Below are 15,000 nucleotides of genomic sequence, written 5' to 3'. Positions count from 1 at the left end.
TTTCAGCATGTTTGCACACCTAAGTACCATTACAGGAGTATACTGCTTCAACATATTTTGCTAGTGTCCCTTGTCTTCTTATTTTTTCTACTCCCTAAAGAAAAACTAACATTTTAAATATTTGTTTGTATTTGTATTTTCATGTACATTGAATATGTGTTCACTGTCTGTGCTTTCCATGTTTGCATACTTGCTTTGCTTATGTTTGCACTATGTATCTAGTTCTTGAAGGAAACCATTTTTTAGTATTATGTTTTCTCATGATTATTATTATATTTGTTTATTTGCATGTAATTTATCATGCAATTTTGGTTTGCTTATATGTTTTTTTTATATATATTTGAGGAATATTATTTACTGGGAAATTTTTCTCTTATGTATATTTTATCAAACTTGATTTACATGTGATTTGTCTTGCATTTTTTGGTTGGCATGTATGCTTTCTAATTCCTATTTCCAACTCCCTTTTGATTATATTTATGTGTGATACAATTTAGTGCATTTTGTTCCTTTTGTTTGTACATTTATACATTATGCAGTGCTTTTTTTTTTTTTTTGTCATAAAGCTATCAAAATAAAATATTTCTCAGGACCTGACATTTGGCATTAGGAACATGTTTAGTGGTATGTATTATATTTAACTTTGGTTTAACTTATAAGTGCATGACTATTTCAGCATGTTTCCACACCTGAGTAGCATTACAAGAGTATAGTGCTTCAACATATTTTGCTAGTGTCCCTTGTCTTCTTATTTTTTCTACTCCCTAAAGAAAAACTAACATTTTAGGTATTTGTTTGTATTTGTATTTTCATGTACATTGAATATGTGTTCACTGTCTGTGCTTTCTATGTTTGCATACTTGCTTTGCTTATGTTTGCACTATGTATCTAGTTCTTGAAGGAAACCTTTTTTTAGTATTATGTTTTCTCATAATTATTATTATATTTGTTTATTTGCATGTATTTTATGATGCAATTTTGGTTTGCTTATATGTTTTTTCTTTCTAGTCTACAATTTTTATATGAGCAATATTTTTATTTATATATAATTTATCAAAGTTCATCTTCATGTGATTTGTCTTGCATTTTTTGTTGGCTTGTATGCTACCTTATTTCTATTTCCAACCCCCTTTTGATTATTTTTGTGTGTGATACAATTTTGTGTTATTTTGTTCCTTTTGATTGTACATTTATACATTTATTAGTTTATAATACTAAACTATACATGAGTGCATCATGCTTTTCCATTTCAATAAAAAATAAAATACAATTGTGTTTTTATACACCTAATATCTCTCCATCTTACAGTGGCCTACAAACTGTAATTAAATGTATGCCTACACATAAGCATTTGTGGCTAAGTTTAACAAATCAGATATACAGTATGCTTTAATTTATTCGAATGTGGTATTGTATAGAACATTTAAAAATGGTTGTAATATACTGTACTTAAATTTGCAAGAAAATTAACTAAATCACAAGAGATATAGCTATTGAATTTCTGAAAAATAGACTGAGAAACATAATTTGCAATTTAGTTACCTAAAATCTAAGAATATCATGAATATATGAGAAAATATACTGACATAGCAATGCAAATTATGAACAAATATGTCGCAAAATTTACAATCGAATTCCATCCTATATACCCGTAAGCATTACCGCTCTAAATGTTTGGCTGCTCGCTCAACAGATGGAGCCATTCGTTTGGCATGGGAGTATCTGGCATCTTTTCATAGCACACTCATTTGTGTGTTGAAAGCCTGAGCCTTCCCAAGGCCCCTTCTTATCTTCCTTCAGTATATAGTCTTTGGGCGCGACCCGCATTCGTCAAAACAAACTTTAACAACTCGTTAACGATTGCTTAGTCAAACAACTATTAAATATATTTTACCTTTCAAAAAACTTCGACAAAAAGAAATATTATATTATTACAAATAATTCAATACAATTATAATTTTCTACACATCTCACATTGCATTATGTTCATAATATTTCCCTTACAAAATAAAAGATAAATGACTGTTTACTGGTCTTTTTGGGCTCAAGCCATGTCGTCCTGATGGAAGTTCCTTAAAGGCAGCTTCCTAGGGTATATTACAACTACGGCGATATTCCCAGAGAATTTACCTTCAGGTACCCAGAATTCTAACTCCTGGAGCGAATATCCCTAAAAAAGACCTTAGGGATATCGTAAATATCAGTGGACGTATTCTTGACACGCCTCATAGCAATCTATACCCCGAATAGAGTTAACACTTCGTAGGGGTAAAATGGCAAGAAAACGAAAACGATAAGAAAGGGGGGAGCCGTTCATAAGGCATCCCTCCTCCCCGTTTCGAAAGCGTGCCCTGCGCCGCTCACGGCGCCATCTGTATTCCTTTTTGCGTAGCTCTACGACTCGGTGTGTTTTTCCGTTTACTACCCAATCTTGGAATTTTCTCGTTTAATAATGCTTTCTCCAACTTCTTCTGCCTCGGATAAGTTGAGTATTATTTCTTTTATGTATAAATGTAGGCTCTTGGTTAAAATTAAAGTAATTAAAAGAGTTATCTTTGATACAAGAGCTGTTGCCTGCTGGAGGCATCATGGATGCTGTCGCTCGCTAGAATAGGATTTATTTGTTAGCAAGAGCGACGTTCCCAGCCCCCTTTGCGCTTAAATATTAGCTACTTAGCTTATTTAGGAATTCTGTTATGATGCGATAGTAGTGTGCCTGGCGAAATTTGCCAAGGCTGCCAACACTAGTCTTCGTAGGCTAGTTGTTGGCCTATGTACTTCCTGCATGATAATTAGTCTTCCAAATGTGAATTTATTGCTTTAAGCGTTAGGCAACGTTATACATATAAGTCCTTTTCGAGTACCTTCCAAGATAGTATTGGTGTGAGTTTCGGTGAATTAGGTAATCGATTCTCTTAGTGCCTAGGCTAGGTTGTCTTAGGTCATTATAATATTATCTGTTCCCCGTTTGCTCCCTTCTCTTCGGGGAAGGGGCAAACCCTTTCCCTCTGTTTAAGCCTTAGGCTTAACTCTAGTGGTTTATTTGAATTAATCTTCAAATATATCTATGCTGGAGTAGTACTGTACCTTCCCGTTCCAACTGTATTGGTTCAGAGGGGGACAGTACAACAGTGTTTAGTCTGAGCCCGGTTTGTCTGGCATGGGGCAGAGTCTCCCTTGCTGATTGACTCGGGCATTAAGGGTTACCCCCTTAGTCCACCTTGTTGGGTTCCAGTAGTGATCCCTTTACTCGGTGACTCATCAGACTGTCCTATTGCCGTTCCGGTCTCGGGATTTGTTCCCTTTTCTGGAAAGGCAATTCCTTCCTTGCCGTGGTTCTTGGGAGGCAGCCAGTAGTGCCGGCCTCCCTCTCGGGTCTTTCTCTAACTGAGATGAACTGTCTTAGTTGGGAATGACCCTTAACCAAGGTAAGGTTGGATAGGACCCTCTGTCCTTCCCTTCTCTTTTTCCGTTCCTTGTGTCAGTCGTCTGCATCCTTGCCTAGCCTAGGCTGGGATGAGGAACTGACGTGGTCTCCTGTCGGCCGGCAAAGTGTGCCGACCGGCAGAGACCATTACTTTGAGTACTGCCCGGTCCTTTCTTGGTCCCTCCATCGCTGCCGTCTGAAGATTCAGTAGGCAGCGGTTAGGAAGCTTGACTTAGTGTCTCCCCTTCCTTTCGGCACTCTTTCGGGTGCCGGGCCCAGAGACTCATAGTCTCTTAACCCGGCACTCATTCTATTGTCTTAGTATGTGTTGTCCTTGCCGTCTGCCGGTCTACAGGCCGGCCGTCGGTGGGGAGGGGTGTTCTCCAGTTCTCTTGCTGTCGGTCGGCGTTGGGTGTATACCTTTGCCGGCCGGTCTCTTGCTCATCTGCCGGCCACTACAAGTGGGGCCGGCAGCCGAGCGCTGCCTAGTGTGGGGGCCAGCCGGCAGGGTTTGTTTACTGCTGCCGGCCGGCCTGCGACACTGCCCAGTCAGCCGGCCACTAAGAATGATGGCCGGCAACGCAGTGCAAACCGGGTGGCTACGGTCCGGCAACCACTGCCGGCCGGTTCAGGCATGGGATCTGGAGTTCTCCCCAATAAAGGTGATCTGATGTTGTGTACTTGAGATCTACCTTTCGAAAACAGGGGGGGGGGGGGTGCTGATCGGCAATAGCTGGCTGGCACACCACCCTCAGGTACTGTATCAGTCCTCTCTTGGTGGTATATTCAACCAAGGGAGTTCATGATGTAGTAGGTTACAACACTGTCTTTTCTATCTTACTTGTGTTACTGGTATAATCACCTGGTGTCGCCTTACAAGGATAAAAGATAATTCTTTTATTCCTGGCCAGAATGGTAATATTTTACCTTAGGTGTGAGCTACACCTAATTTCCTTTGGAAATACGTTCTCTGGTTATTCTAGTAAAGACTAACTATGTGACTTGGCTGGTGGGCTTCCACAGGTGTTTGTGTGGGTTTCACAAGTAGGTGTCTTTCCCTTATTCTTGTTGAATACTCATTTGTTACATGTGAATTGAAATTCACTTGATATTCATGGAAATTTTTCTTCTTTTTCAGGAGGAGCATCCGAAGTGTGATAGTGTCTTCTGCAATGTCCGCAGTAAGAACTTTTGCGGACATGCCTCGTGTAGGAGGCACGCGGCTTGTGCAGCCTCCAATGATGACCATCGTTACTGGGATCCGCAGGTATGTGCTGTATGTACTAACCTGCTATCAGAGGCTTTTGAATCCCCTAGGTCGGCGGAGTCAAGAGATGCAGTGAGGGAGAGGCTTCGCGTATGGGTAAGGGGTTTTCAGAAAAACACCACTGGACCTTATCTTCCTAACGAGAAGATGAGGGCATACCTTTTTCCCAAGGCTTCCCCTGATGCTGTTGTTCCCCAGCCTCGGCCGGAGATCCCTCTGATCCAGATTCCAGTGGAGGAGGATGTCGCTGACGCCTTGCAGGACATCCAGTTGGACGACAAGATGTCCGACTTGTCCGATCGTGCGGAGCAGGATCTCCTCGCAGAGGGCGAGGAGCAGGATCGAGATCCTATTGCCGTGGAGGAAGAGGTTCCCGTATCATCAGACGTGCCGGTTCAGGTCCCTGAACCTATCCCCTCTACCTCGTCCGCTCTTCCAGCAGAGCTTGGACAGGCTCTCTCTTCCATCGTTGGGATGATCCAACAGATGCAGAGGGAGAATAATCAGAAGGCCGCTACTTTGGAGCTCCAGATGCAGAAGATCACAGCATCACGTGGACCTCCAAAGAAGCTCAACGTTAAGGACCTTCCTCTGTGCTCGGATGCCAACCCGTGGAGATATGCCGAGCACATGCCGATGACGATTGGGAAGATCGTCATGTCGGAGAAACTGGGTTCAGTTCCCCTTGAGGAGGTGGAATTCTGGCCCAGTAGAGGGGCCTACCCGGACTGCTATGTCCGTTTGAAGAAGGAGCCGGCTTCGAAGGAGGAGACGGAACCAAAGGAGGTGATTATCCTGGATCACTCCAAGGCTCAAGCCACTTTGACAGCTGCTTTAAAGGAGAGGGGGTTCTCAAACTCAAAGGTTGCCGCTTTGAGTAAGAAGCACCCCTCCTTTGTATCCTCCCCGGCTAGGGCCTTCCCCTTTATGCAAAAGGGGTTTGCGGCCGTCATCAAGGCGGTTGAAGCTGGCAAGCCGTGCCCGTCTTTGGAGGAATGTAAACCTCTATCGTTGGCATTGCCAATGGATAATAAGGACTGGAAGGAGGTGCACCTTACTTTCTCGGTTGGGAAGTTGGACGCCGACATTGCAGGACAGCAGTTCGGCGAAAACCTTCACAAGTTGTCGGAATTCCTTCTACGGAGGGAATTGGACACAAAGGAGCGCCTGGCAGCCTCGATGTCTCTCCAGACCAACATGGAGACGATGGCTAGCGACCCCAAGATGCCAGAGATGTTCATGGTTATGGCCAAAATCCATCTGGCCACAGTAACCAAGGACCTCTATTGCTTTGTTAAAGCAAGGAGGGCCTGTAGGGAGTTTGTGTTCGCCTCGGCCACAGTGAGGCACGAACCCAAGAGGCTAATTTCATCCAACATCTGGGGTAAAGATCTCTTTCCCAAGGACGTGGTCAAAGAGATTGTGGACAAGGCAGCCACTGAGAACCGCAATCTTCTCCTGAAGTGGGGCCTGTCCCTTAAGAGGAAGTCTTCTCCGGATGAGGGCCCTCAGCCGAAAGGAAAGGCGAAGAAGTCAAGGTTTTCCTCCCGTCCAGCCAAGTCCTTCAAACAGCAAAGACAACAGCAGCAGCAGCCAGCTTTGCCTCCGGTTCCACAACTGGTAGCCCAGACCCCGACCACCTTCCAATGGGTTCCCCAAGCCATGTCATCAGCTTCCCCGGCATTCAATCCCGTGTTCGAGGGACAGTCGACCACGTTTCGTGCAAGGCCCAGAGGAGCAGCTAGAGGGTCATCAAGACGCCCCTCTAGGGGACGAGGATTCAGAGGTGGTCGCGGCCAGGGAGGCAAGACTGCAGGACAGTCAAAGTGAAGTGTCGCCGGTAGGTGGGAGACTTCAGTATTTCCGGGATCGCTGGACCTTCGATCCCTGGGCCCACAGCCTTCTCAAAAATGGATTGGGTTGGAGTTGGTACAGTACTCCGCCCCAGTGCCCTCAATTTTTCCAACACTCCACCCCCGTTTTGGAGGAGTACACCCAAGATCTGTTGGAGAAAAAGGTGATCAGGAGGGTAAAGTCCATCAAGTTCCAAGGGAGGCTGTTTTGTGTTCCCAAGAAAGACTCGGGGAAACTCAGAGTCATTCTGGACTTGTCACCACTCAACAAGTTCATAGTGAACCACAAGTTCAAGATGTTAACGTTACAACACATAAGGGCCTTACTGCCCAAGAGGGCATATACCGTCTCCATCGACTTGTCAGACGCATATTGGCACGTTCCAATAAGTCGTCGTCTCTCCCCCTACCTAGGATTCAAGCTACAACAAAAACTTTACGCTTTCAGGGCGATGCCCTTCGGACTAAACATAGCCCCAAGGATCTTTACGAAGCTTGCGAGCGCAGCTCTCAAACAGTTACGCCTAAAAGGGTTCCAGGTAGTAGCCTACCTGGACGATTGGTTGGTGTGGGCAGCATCCAGAGCAGAATGCTTGCAAGCTTCCCTACAAGTGATTCAGTTCCTGGAATATCTAGGCTTCATGATCAACAGAAAGAAGTCTCGTCTTTCTCCAGCTCAGAGGTTCCAGTGGTTGGGAATTCACTGGGATTTAGTGTCACACCGTCTTTCCATCCCGATGTCAAAGAGGAAGGAAATAGCAGGGTCTGTCAGGAGACTTCTAGGTTCCGAGAGGATATCAAGACGCGAACAAGAGAGGGTTTTGGGCTCTCTTCAGTTTGCATCAGTAACAGACCCAGTGCTAAGAGCACAGCTAAAAGATGCAGCGGGAGTATGGAGAACCTTTGCATCGAAAGAGCGAAGGGACTTGAAGAGACCGGTCCCACTTCGACTACGTTCTCTTCTCAGACCGTGGTCTCAAGCCAGTCGTCTAAAGAGGTCTCTACCTCTTCAGCCACCCCCCCCCGTCAGTGACAATCCACACAGACGCCTCAAAGGTAGGGTGGGGGGGTCACTCCCATCGGAAAAAAGTGCAAGGGATCTGGTCCAAGCTATTTGGGACCTTTCACATAAACTTTCTAGAAGCTATGGCAGTACTTCTTACCCTGAAGAAAGTATCCCCACGTCACTCGATCCACGTAAGGTTGGTACTGGACAGCGAGGTGGTTGTGAAATGTCTGAATCGGCGGGGATCGAGATCCCCACCTCTCAACCAGGTAATGTTAGCCATATTCCGACTGGCGGAGAAGAAGAAGTGGCACCTGTCAGCAGTTCACCTTCAAGGAGTCCGGAATGTGACCGCGGACGCTCTATCCAGGGTGACACCGATAGAGACAGAATGGTCCCTAGACGCAGGATCATTCTCTTTCATCTTGAGACAAGTCCCAGAACTGCAGATAGACCTCTTCGCGACGAAGGACAACAAGAAGCTGCCGAAATATGTGTCCCCATACGTGGACCCCTCGGCAGAAGCAATAGATGCGATGTCCCTCGATTGGAACAGATGGTCCAGGATCTACCTGTTTCCCCCTCACAATCTGATGTTGAGGGTCCTCAACAAACTGAGATCCTTCAAGGGAGTAGCAGCAATAGTGGCCCACAAGTGGCCGAACAGTGTATGGTTCCCTCTGGCTCTGGAACTACGACTGAGGTTTCTACCACTCCCGGACCCAGTTCTGTCCCAGCAAGTCCAGAAGTCGACTGTCTTCGCTTCATTACAGAAAACCCGAACCCTGCAGCTCATGATTTTCTCTCCCTAAGCGGTGAAGAAACGGTTCGGAATCTCGAAAGATAGTATCGACTTCCTGGAAGAATACAAGTGTAAGTCTACTAGGAGGCAGTACGAATCTGCATGGAAGAAATGGGTAGCCTTTGTCAAAGATAAGAACCCGCACGAGATCTCTACGGAGTTCTGCCTATCCTTCTTCATTCACCTCCACGGACAGGGGCTGGCGGCGAACACAATTTCTACATGTAAGTCAGCTCTAACAAGACCCATTCTATATGCCTTCCAGGTAGACCTCGCTAACGAGATGTTTAATAAGATCCCAAAGGCCTGTGCTAGGCTTAGACCATCAGCTCCTCCAAAGCCTATTTCATGGTCATTAGACAAAGTCCTTCATTTTGCCTCATTACTAGATAATGAGGAATGTGCGTTGAAGGACCTGACTCAAAAAGTTATCTTCCTTTTTGCCCTTGCTTCTGGGGCCAGAGTTAGTGAGATTGTGGCCCTCTCAAGAGAGGAGGGCCGAGTTCAGTTCCTGGATGGGGGAGAACTGAACCTGTTTCCGGACCCTACGTTTCTCGCTAAGAACGAGTTGCCCACCAACAGGTGGGGTCCCTGGAGAATCTGCCCTCTGAAAGAAGATGCATCTCTATGTCCCGTAGAATGCCTTAAGGTCTATCTTCGTAGAACTTCAGACTTCCATGGGGGCCAACTATTCAGAGGAGAAACATCGGGCTCGAATTTATCTTTAAATCAACTTAGGGCGAAAATTACATATTTTATTCGCAGAGCGGATCCTGACAGTTCACCCGCAGGTCATGATCCGAGGAAAGTTGCTTCATCATTAAACTTCTTTAACTTTATGGATTTTGAACACCTTCGTTCATACACTGGCTGGAAGTCTTCCAGGGTATTCTTTCGCCACTATGCTAAGCAAGTGGAGCAGCTAAAGAGGTCTGTGGTAGCAGTTGGTTGCGTCGTTAACCCTGCTGTTTAACTCTGCGAGGAACAGCGGAATCATTTGGGACTTGGATTCTTGGGTGAATAGTTAGTTATATATGTTGATATAACTGGTAGTGTAGGCTCTCAGAGCCCACAGTGACTGTTCCAACGTTATGGTGATGGTAACACAAGTACAGACAGGTGTGCCAAGCGTTTGCCAACGCTATTGTCAGCGAAGTAGTAACATGGACGTTAAGTTTGATACCGGGGTATGTGTAAATGACACATATGTTTTCTTTCAGATAATCATTCATCCATGCACTACAGTACTTGTGAAAATTGTTGGTCATCCACCTAGCATATGTACATATTTATGGTGACCATGTCTATTTATTGTTTCTTAATAAACTTGTTCTCGGGAACCTTGCGTCTCCTTCACCTATATTTTTGATTTCATATTGTTTTTTGAGCATTTAGCCTATGTATATTAATCGGGGATATCTATAATAGCCTATTCCTTAATGCAAAGCCTGGATTATACTGGTTTATACTTTCCTTAGCAATAAGGACTCCACCCCTTTCTGAGGATGGTGGTAGCAGCAAGTTTAATCCTACGCAGATATAACCTTTTGTCTAATTTTACTTCGACCAGGGTGCTGGTCGGGACTTTTTCTTTTGGATACTGTAGTCCCGTAAGACTTCGCTTTACTTCATATAGAGTGAGACCACTATATGGTACTGGCTGGCGAGTGATTCATACATAGGTATATGTACTCTTCGTTCGTTTCTAGAGTCTAGTAGGACTCCTCCCTGTAGGGGGCAGGAAGCACTCTCATGGCTTATGATTAGTGAAAAGATGTATAACGGTAACATCTTAGGTCTGTCAGTCGAGTTGACTAAGAAACATTCTTGAGGAGTACGGCACGTATTGAGAATCCACAGATACAGTAATGCTCTGGTATACTTCCATCAGGACGACATGGCTTGAGCCCAAAAAACGGATTTTGAGCGAAGCGAAAAATCTATTTTTGGGTAAGATAGCCATGTCGTCCTGATGGACCCGCCCTGCTCCTTTTCAAAAATAAATAAGAGTGAAAAGGATAGTAGGATCCCTCCCTACATACAGTATCTGTAGCACCTCGTGTATCGCTACAAGGAATACAGATGGCGCCGTGAGCGGCGCAGGGCACGCTTTCGAAACGGGGAGGAGGGATGCCTTATGAACGGCTCCCCCCTTTCTTATCGTTTTCGTTTTCTTGCCATTTTACCCCTACGAAGTGTTAACTCTATTCGGGGTATAGATTGCTATGAGGCGTGTCAAGAATACGTCCACTGATATTTACGATATCCCTAAGGTCTTTTTTAGGGATATTCGCTCCAGGAGTTAGAATTCTGGGTACCTGAAGGTAAATTCTCTGGGAATATCGCCGTAGTTGTAATATACCCTAGGAAGCTGCCTTTAAGGAACTTCCATCAGGACGACATGGCTATCTTACCCAAAAATAGATTTTTCGCTTCGCTCAAAATCCGTTTTATAAATACACTATCGTGATTTCATCGTAAGTCACGATAATCACAGAGATTTCAAACTTGGTTTATATTTGAGTGCATGAAAATCCACGCCAATTAATACATGTCAAGGTCAAAGGTCAAGATCAAGGTCGAGCAAAAGGTCGAGAAATAAGCTGCCTCAGCAGAGGTCTGTGTTCTATATGAGTACCCCTCTAGTTTTGGTATATTTTGTCCTTCAAAAGCGTAAGAAGGAACCGTGAATTTGATGTGATTGGTGTATGAGTTATTTTGACGTAGAGTATACATACATACATACAAACTAATTCATTTGATGATATGCAAATACAGTCAGTGAGTTCTTCAACATACACATTACTTCACTATTTTTTTAATAGACCAAATTAAACCTTTTCACTCACACATTTTTTTTTGAAGTTGTTAGAGTTTATATATGAACGATCTATTTAATGTTATTACTGTTATTCAAATGTTTTATTTTAATTATTCATCACTTCTCTTGTAGTTTATTTCCTTGTTTTCCTTCCTCACTGGGCTATTTTTTCCTGTTGGAGCCCTTGGGCTTATAGCATCCTGCTTTTCCTACTAGGGTTGTAGCTTGGCTAATAATAATAATAATAATAATAATAATAATAATAATAATAATAATAATAACAACTAGAGGGGCACTCAGCAAAGCACGGACCTCCGCCATGGCAGCTTATCTCTCTACCATTTACTCGACTTTGACATTGACCTTTGACCTAGGACTCTCAAAATTAAACCACTTCCACGTCTCAACATTACAATTAATCCCTGAAGGTTTTACTATCATACGAGTATAATTGTGGCCAGGAAGTTCTCACAAATTAACGGGCAAACGCGTGCGAAAACATAACCTCCTCCCAACTTCGTTGGCGGAGGTAATAATACGAGTACATAAAAATAACTAATTTACTTTACTTGGTTGGAAGGCTGTTTTCCTGGTCCTATCACACAGGGAAACCCTCTGCCCTACAGAACCTATATCACGAGTTTATCGTAGACATTCCTATGTATTCAGCATATAAACACAGATAAAAAGGCTACACGGAATTATTTGTTTTAAATATTTGTTTCATAATCTCACTAAACGGTAGCCCTAAGAAATTCAGCATTCGCAAAGCTTTGCATTTTTGTTAAATGGATAAATTCAAAATTACTTCCCTAGTGTCTACAACCTACTTTAGGCAGCTCTCATATCAGCCTAGCCCACCATTTACTCTCTCTCTCTCTCTCTCTCTCTCTCTCTCTCTCTCTCTCTCTCTCTCTCTCTCTCTCTCTCTCTCTCTCTCTCTCTCTCTCTCTCTCTCTCTCTAAAATAGTAATATAATCATTTGAAGCATTCTGACGTGTATAGGATCCGTAGATTGTATTCCCAGAAACAGATTATTTATAGGTTTAGATTAAGTCGTCCTAATGTCAGCTCATGCAATTAAACAAGTGTTTGGTGGAATAAGAGGCTTAGACTAGATACTTAGGGACTCTATACCAAGAAGGTATTGAAATTCAGTTTAAAGTGAAGCCGGAAATATCTTTTTTAGAAAATATTCTTGGGAAAACTTTCATTGAAATTATTTGTTTCGTATTAAATTGCAATATTATTTCTTCATATTCCATTAGCGGACAGGTGTAAACGCCTCATTAGTTAATTATTGACTAAACTCTTACCGCAAGTGGGTGGTGGTGTCCTTCGTCTTTTTTCGACTAGTCGAACAAAATGGTTTTCTGCACATTTGTTCCTTATGATGAAATCGGCCTGACCCATTTGTCGGTAATTTTTTACCTCCGCTAACGAAGTTGGGAGGAGGTTATGTTTTCGCCCCTGTTCGTGTGTGTGTGTGTGTGAACAACTTCCTGACCACAATTTTACTCATAGAGTAGTGAAACTTTCGGGGATTAATTTACATGTTAAGACGAGGAAGTGATTCCAGTTTGAAAGTCTTAAGTCAAAGGTTAGGATTAAGGTTGAGCAAAATATAGAGAAATAAGCTACCATGGCGGACGTCTGCGCTCTACTGAGTGCCTCTCTAGTTTTTAAACAAGTTATTAATCTAAAAATATGAAGTCTTATATAGTGATAAACACACTTATCAGTTCGTTCAGTTTAAAGGTGATAAGTTGAATTCGTTTGCATGAATTAATTTTGTTACTAATGCCTCATGTGGAAATATCCGGCGACAATATCATTTTGATGAAACAATAGAGGTTATCAATGATCCACATGATTGCGTATGGCTTCGATACTGTCTAAGATTGTGTGGACCAAGCAACTAGGGTAGGAGGCGTGGCTATAGTTTTGTGTACTTCAATTACTCCTTAAAACTAGTTTAATTCTATGTCAAATTTGTGGCCATCATAAATGGTAGCGTTCATAGAAATGTTTGCTACTTGATATAAAGATGTTTTCTAGGTAAGGAAATTTGTTGTTTTTATTGATCTACAACTAGAGGGGCACTCAGTAGAGCGCAGACCTCCGCCGCGGCAGCTTATTTCCCGATCTTTTGCTCATCCTTGCCTTTAATTTTTGACCTTAACATGCATTAATTGGCGTGGATTTTCATACACTCAAATATGAACCAGTTTTGAAGTCTCCGTGACAATGATGTCTAAACTTATGGCTGATTACGTGAATTGGACATTTTGCTTGACCGTGACCTTGACCTTCCAAGTAGCATTTCACATAAGAGTTAATACCTGGAAGTTTCATTACTCTACAATTAAAATTGTGGCTAGGAAGCTGTTCACAAACAAACACGCACACAAGCAGGGCATAAAACATAACATGCTTTCAACTTCGTTGGCGAAGGTAATCATCAACAACATGAATAATTTGGACTTTATTAAGGGTAGTCGTAAAGGAACAGTGCTGCTGTTGAGATTTAACCCTGAAAGTCTTAGGTTAGATGCTATAACAAAATAAATTTTAATCTAACTGGAACAAATGAATTTAATATTCGCGGTTGCTAATGTAACATCCTGTCCCATTCAAACTTTCTTGTTTCTTTGGTCGCTGCAACCTCACCATACTTGTGAGCTAAGGATAGGGTTTGTGGGGAGCTTAGAAATCTGGTTTTGTATTCATATTCAGAGAGCAAAGAACTGATTCGAGCTTTTATTTCAACTTGTTGAAGGGGGGAGAAAGTTCTGACAGTTTCCTCAACCCTTTTAAAGTATGCTGTTAGATGGTCTCTACCTGAACTTTTATGTGAAAAGTATGTTTTAATTATATCGTGAGCGGAAGCTGAAGTATTGCACTTTCTTCTTTCTGAGGACGATGTCCTAGCCGCTCTTTTAGTAGGGGGCGGAATACTGACGTAGTCCGAAAGTGCGGCAGCCTCTTCTTCATGTAACTCATGTGGTTTGATGTCTCCCGACAACTCTTCATCATAGGTTCTCGTCCTGCGTCCCGATGTCTCCCAAACTACTTGTTTGAGGTCTTTTTTTAAGTACATACGCCTTCAAAAAAGACATTTGTTGCTCATACCTCCATGGAGCGGCATTAACTGCCCTCTGGCCACTCACTGTTTTTTTTTCCTGTTCAATGCCTTTCTGTAGCAATCTCTCAACGAACCCCACTTCTTTTTCAACACTGGCACTGGAAAAATGGTAAGATTTAGCTTAAGCAATACATTTAAAATACAATTATGCTATTCATTTTATTCACAACTGAAAGTGCGTGTATCTCCTTTTCAGATATCTGGGCCATGGCGGAACCTACAGGACACTATCATTTAGCTACAGATTAGGAGAGTCAACTGTTCGAGACATTGTTTACTCCACTTGTAAATCTATTTGGGAGAAATTGAGACCAAGAGTAATGGCACCACCCGACATCTCAAAATGGGTACAAGTAGAAGAAGGTTTTGCAACCAAATGGCAGTATCCAAACGTAATAGGTGCTATAGATGGCACACACGTAGTGATAACAAAACCAAATAATAGTGGCTCACTATATTTCAATTACAAGAAAGAATTCAGCATTGTGCTGATGGCGCTAGTAGATGCTGATTGTAAGTTCATCATAGTAGATATTGGAGCCCATGGGAAAAATAGCGATGGTGCCATCTTTAGAGACTCAAAATTAGGTAAAAGTTTGTTATCTAATACATTGAATATTCCGCCACCTAAAGCGTTACCTAACACAAATATTGTACTCACTCATGTCGTAGTCGGAGA

At 42.9% G+C, this 15,000-nt stretch overlaps 1 protein-coding gene across 1 annotated transcript in view; it reads left to right on the top strand.

The window, feature by feature from the left end:
* The window catches only part of LOC137645186 (ras guanine nucleotide exchange factor G-like), a 5,669-nt gene extending 5,646 nt beyond the window's left edge, over positions 1-23 (top strand). Inside the window, exon 7 of the mRNA XM_068378009.1 lies at positions 1-23. This exon is cut by the window's left edge and continues 83 nt beyond it. Within this exon, the coding sequence (XP_068234110.1) occupies positions 1-23 (23 nt within the window).
* The last annotated feature ends 14,977 nt before the right edge of the window (positions 24-15,000 follow it).

This window comes from Palaemon carinicauda, chromosome 8 (assembly GCF_036898095.1).
Source record: "Palaemon carinicauda isolate YSFRI2023 chromosome 8, ASM3689809v2, whole genome shotgun sequence".
Lineage (NCBI taxonomy): Eukaryota > Metazoa > Arthropoda > Malacostraca > Decapoda > Palaemonidae > Palaemon > Palaemon carinicauda.
This window is presented reverse-complemented; position numbering and strand designations above follow the sequence as displayed.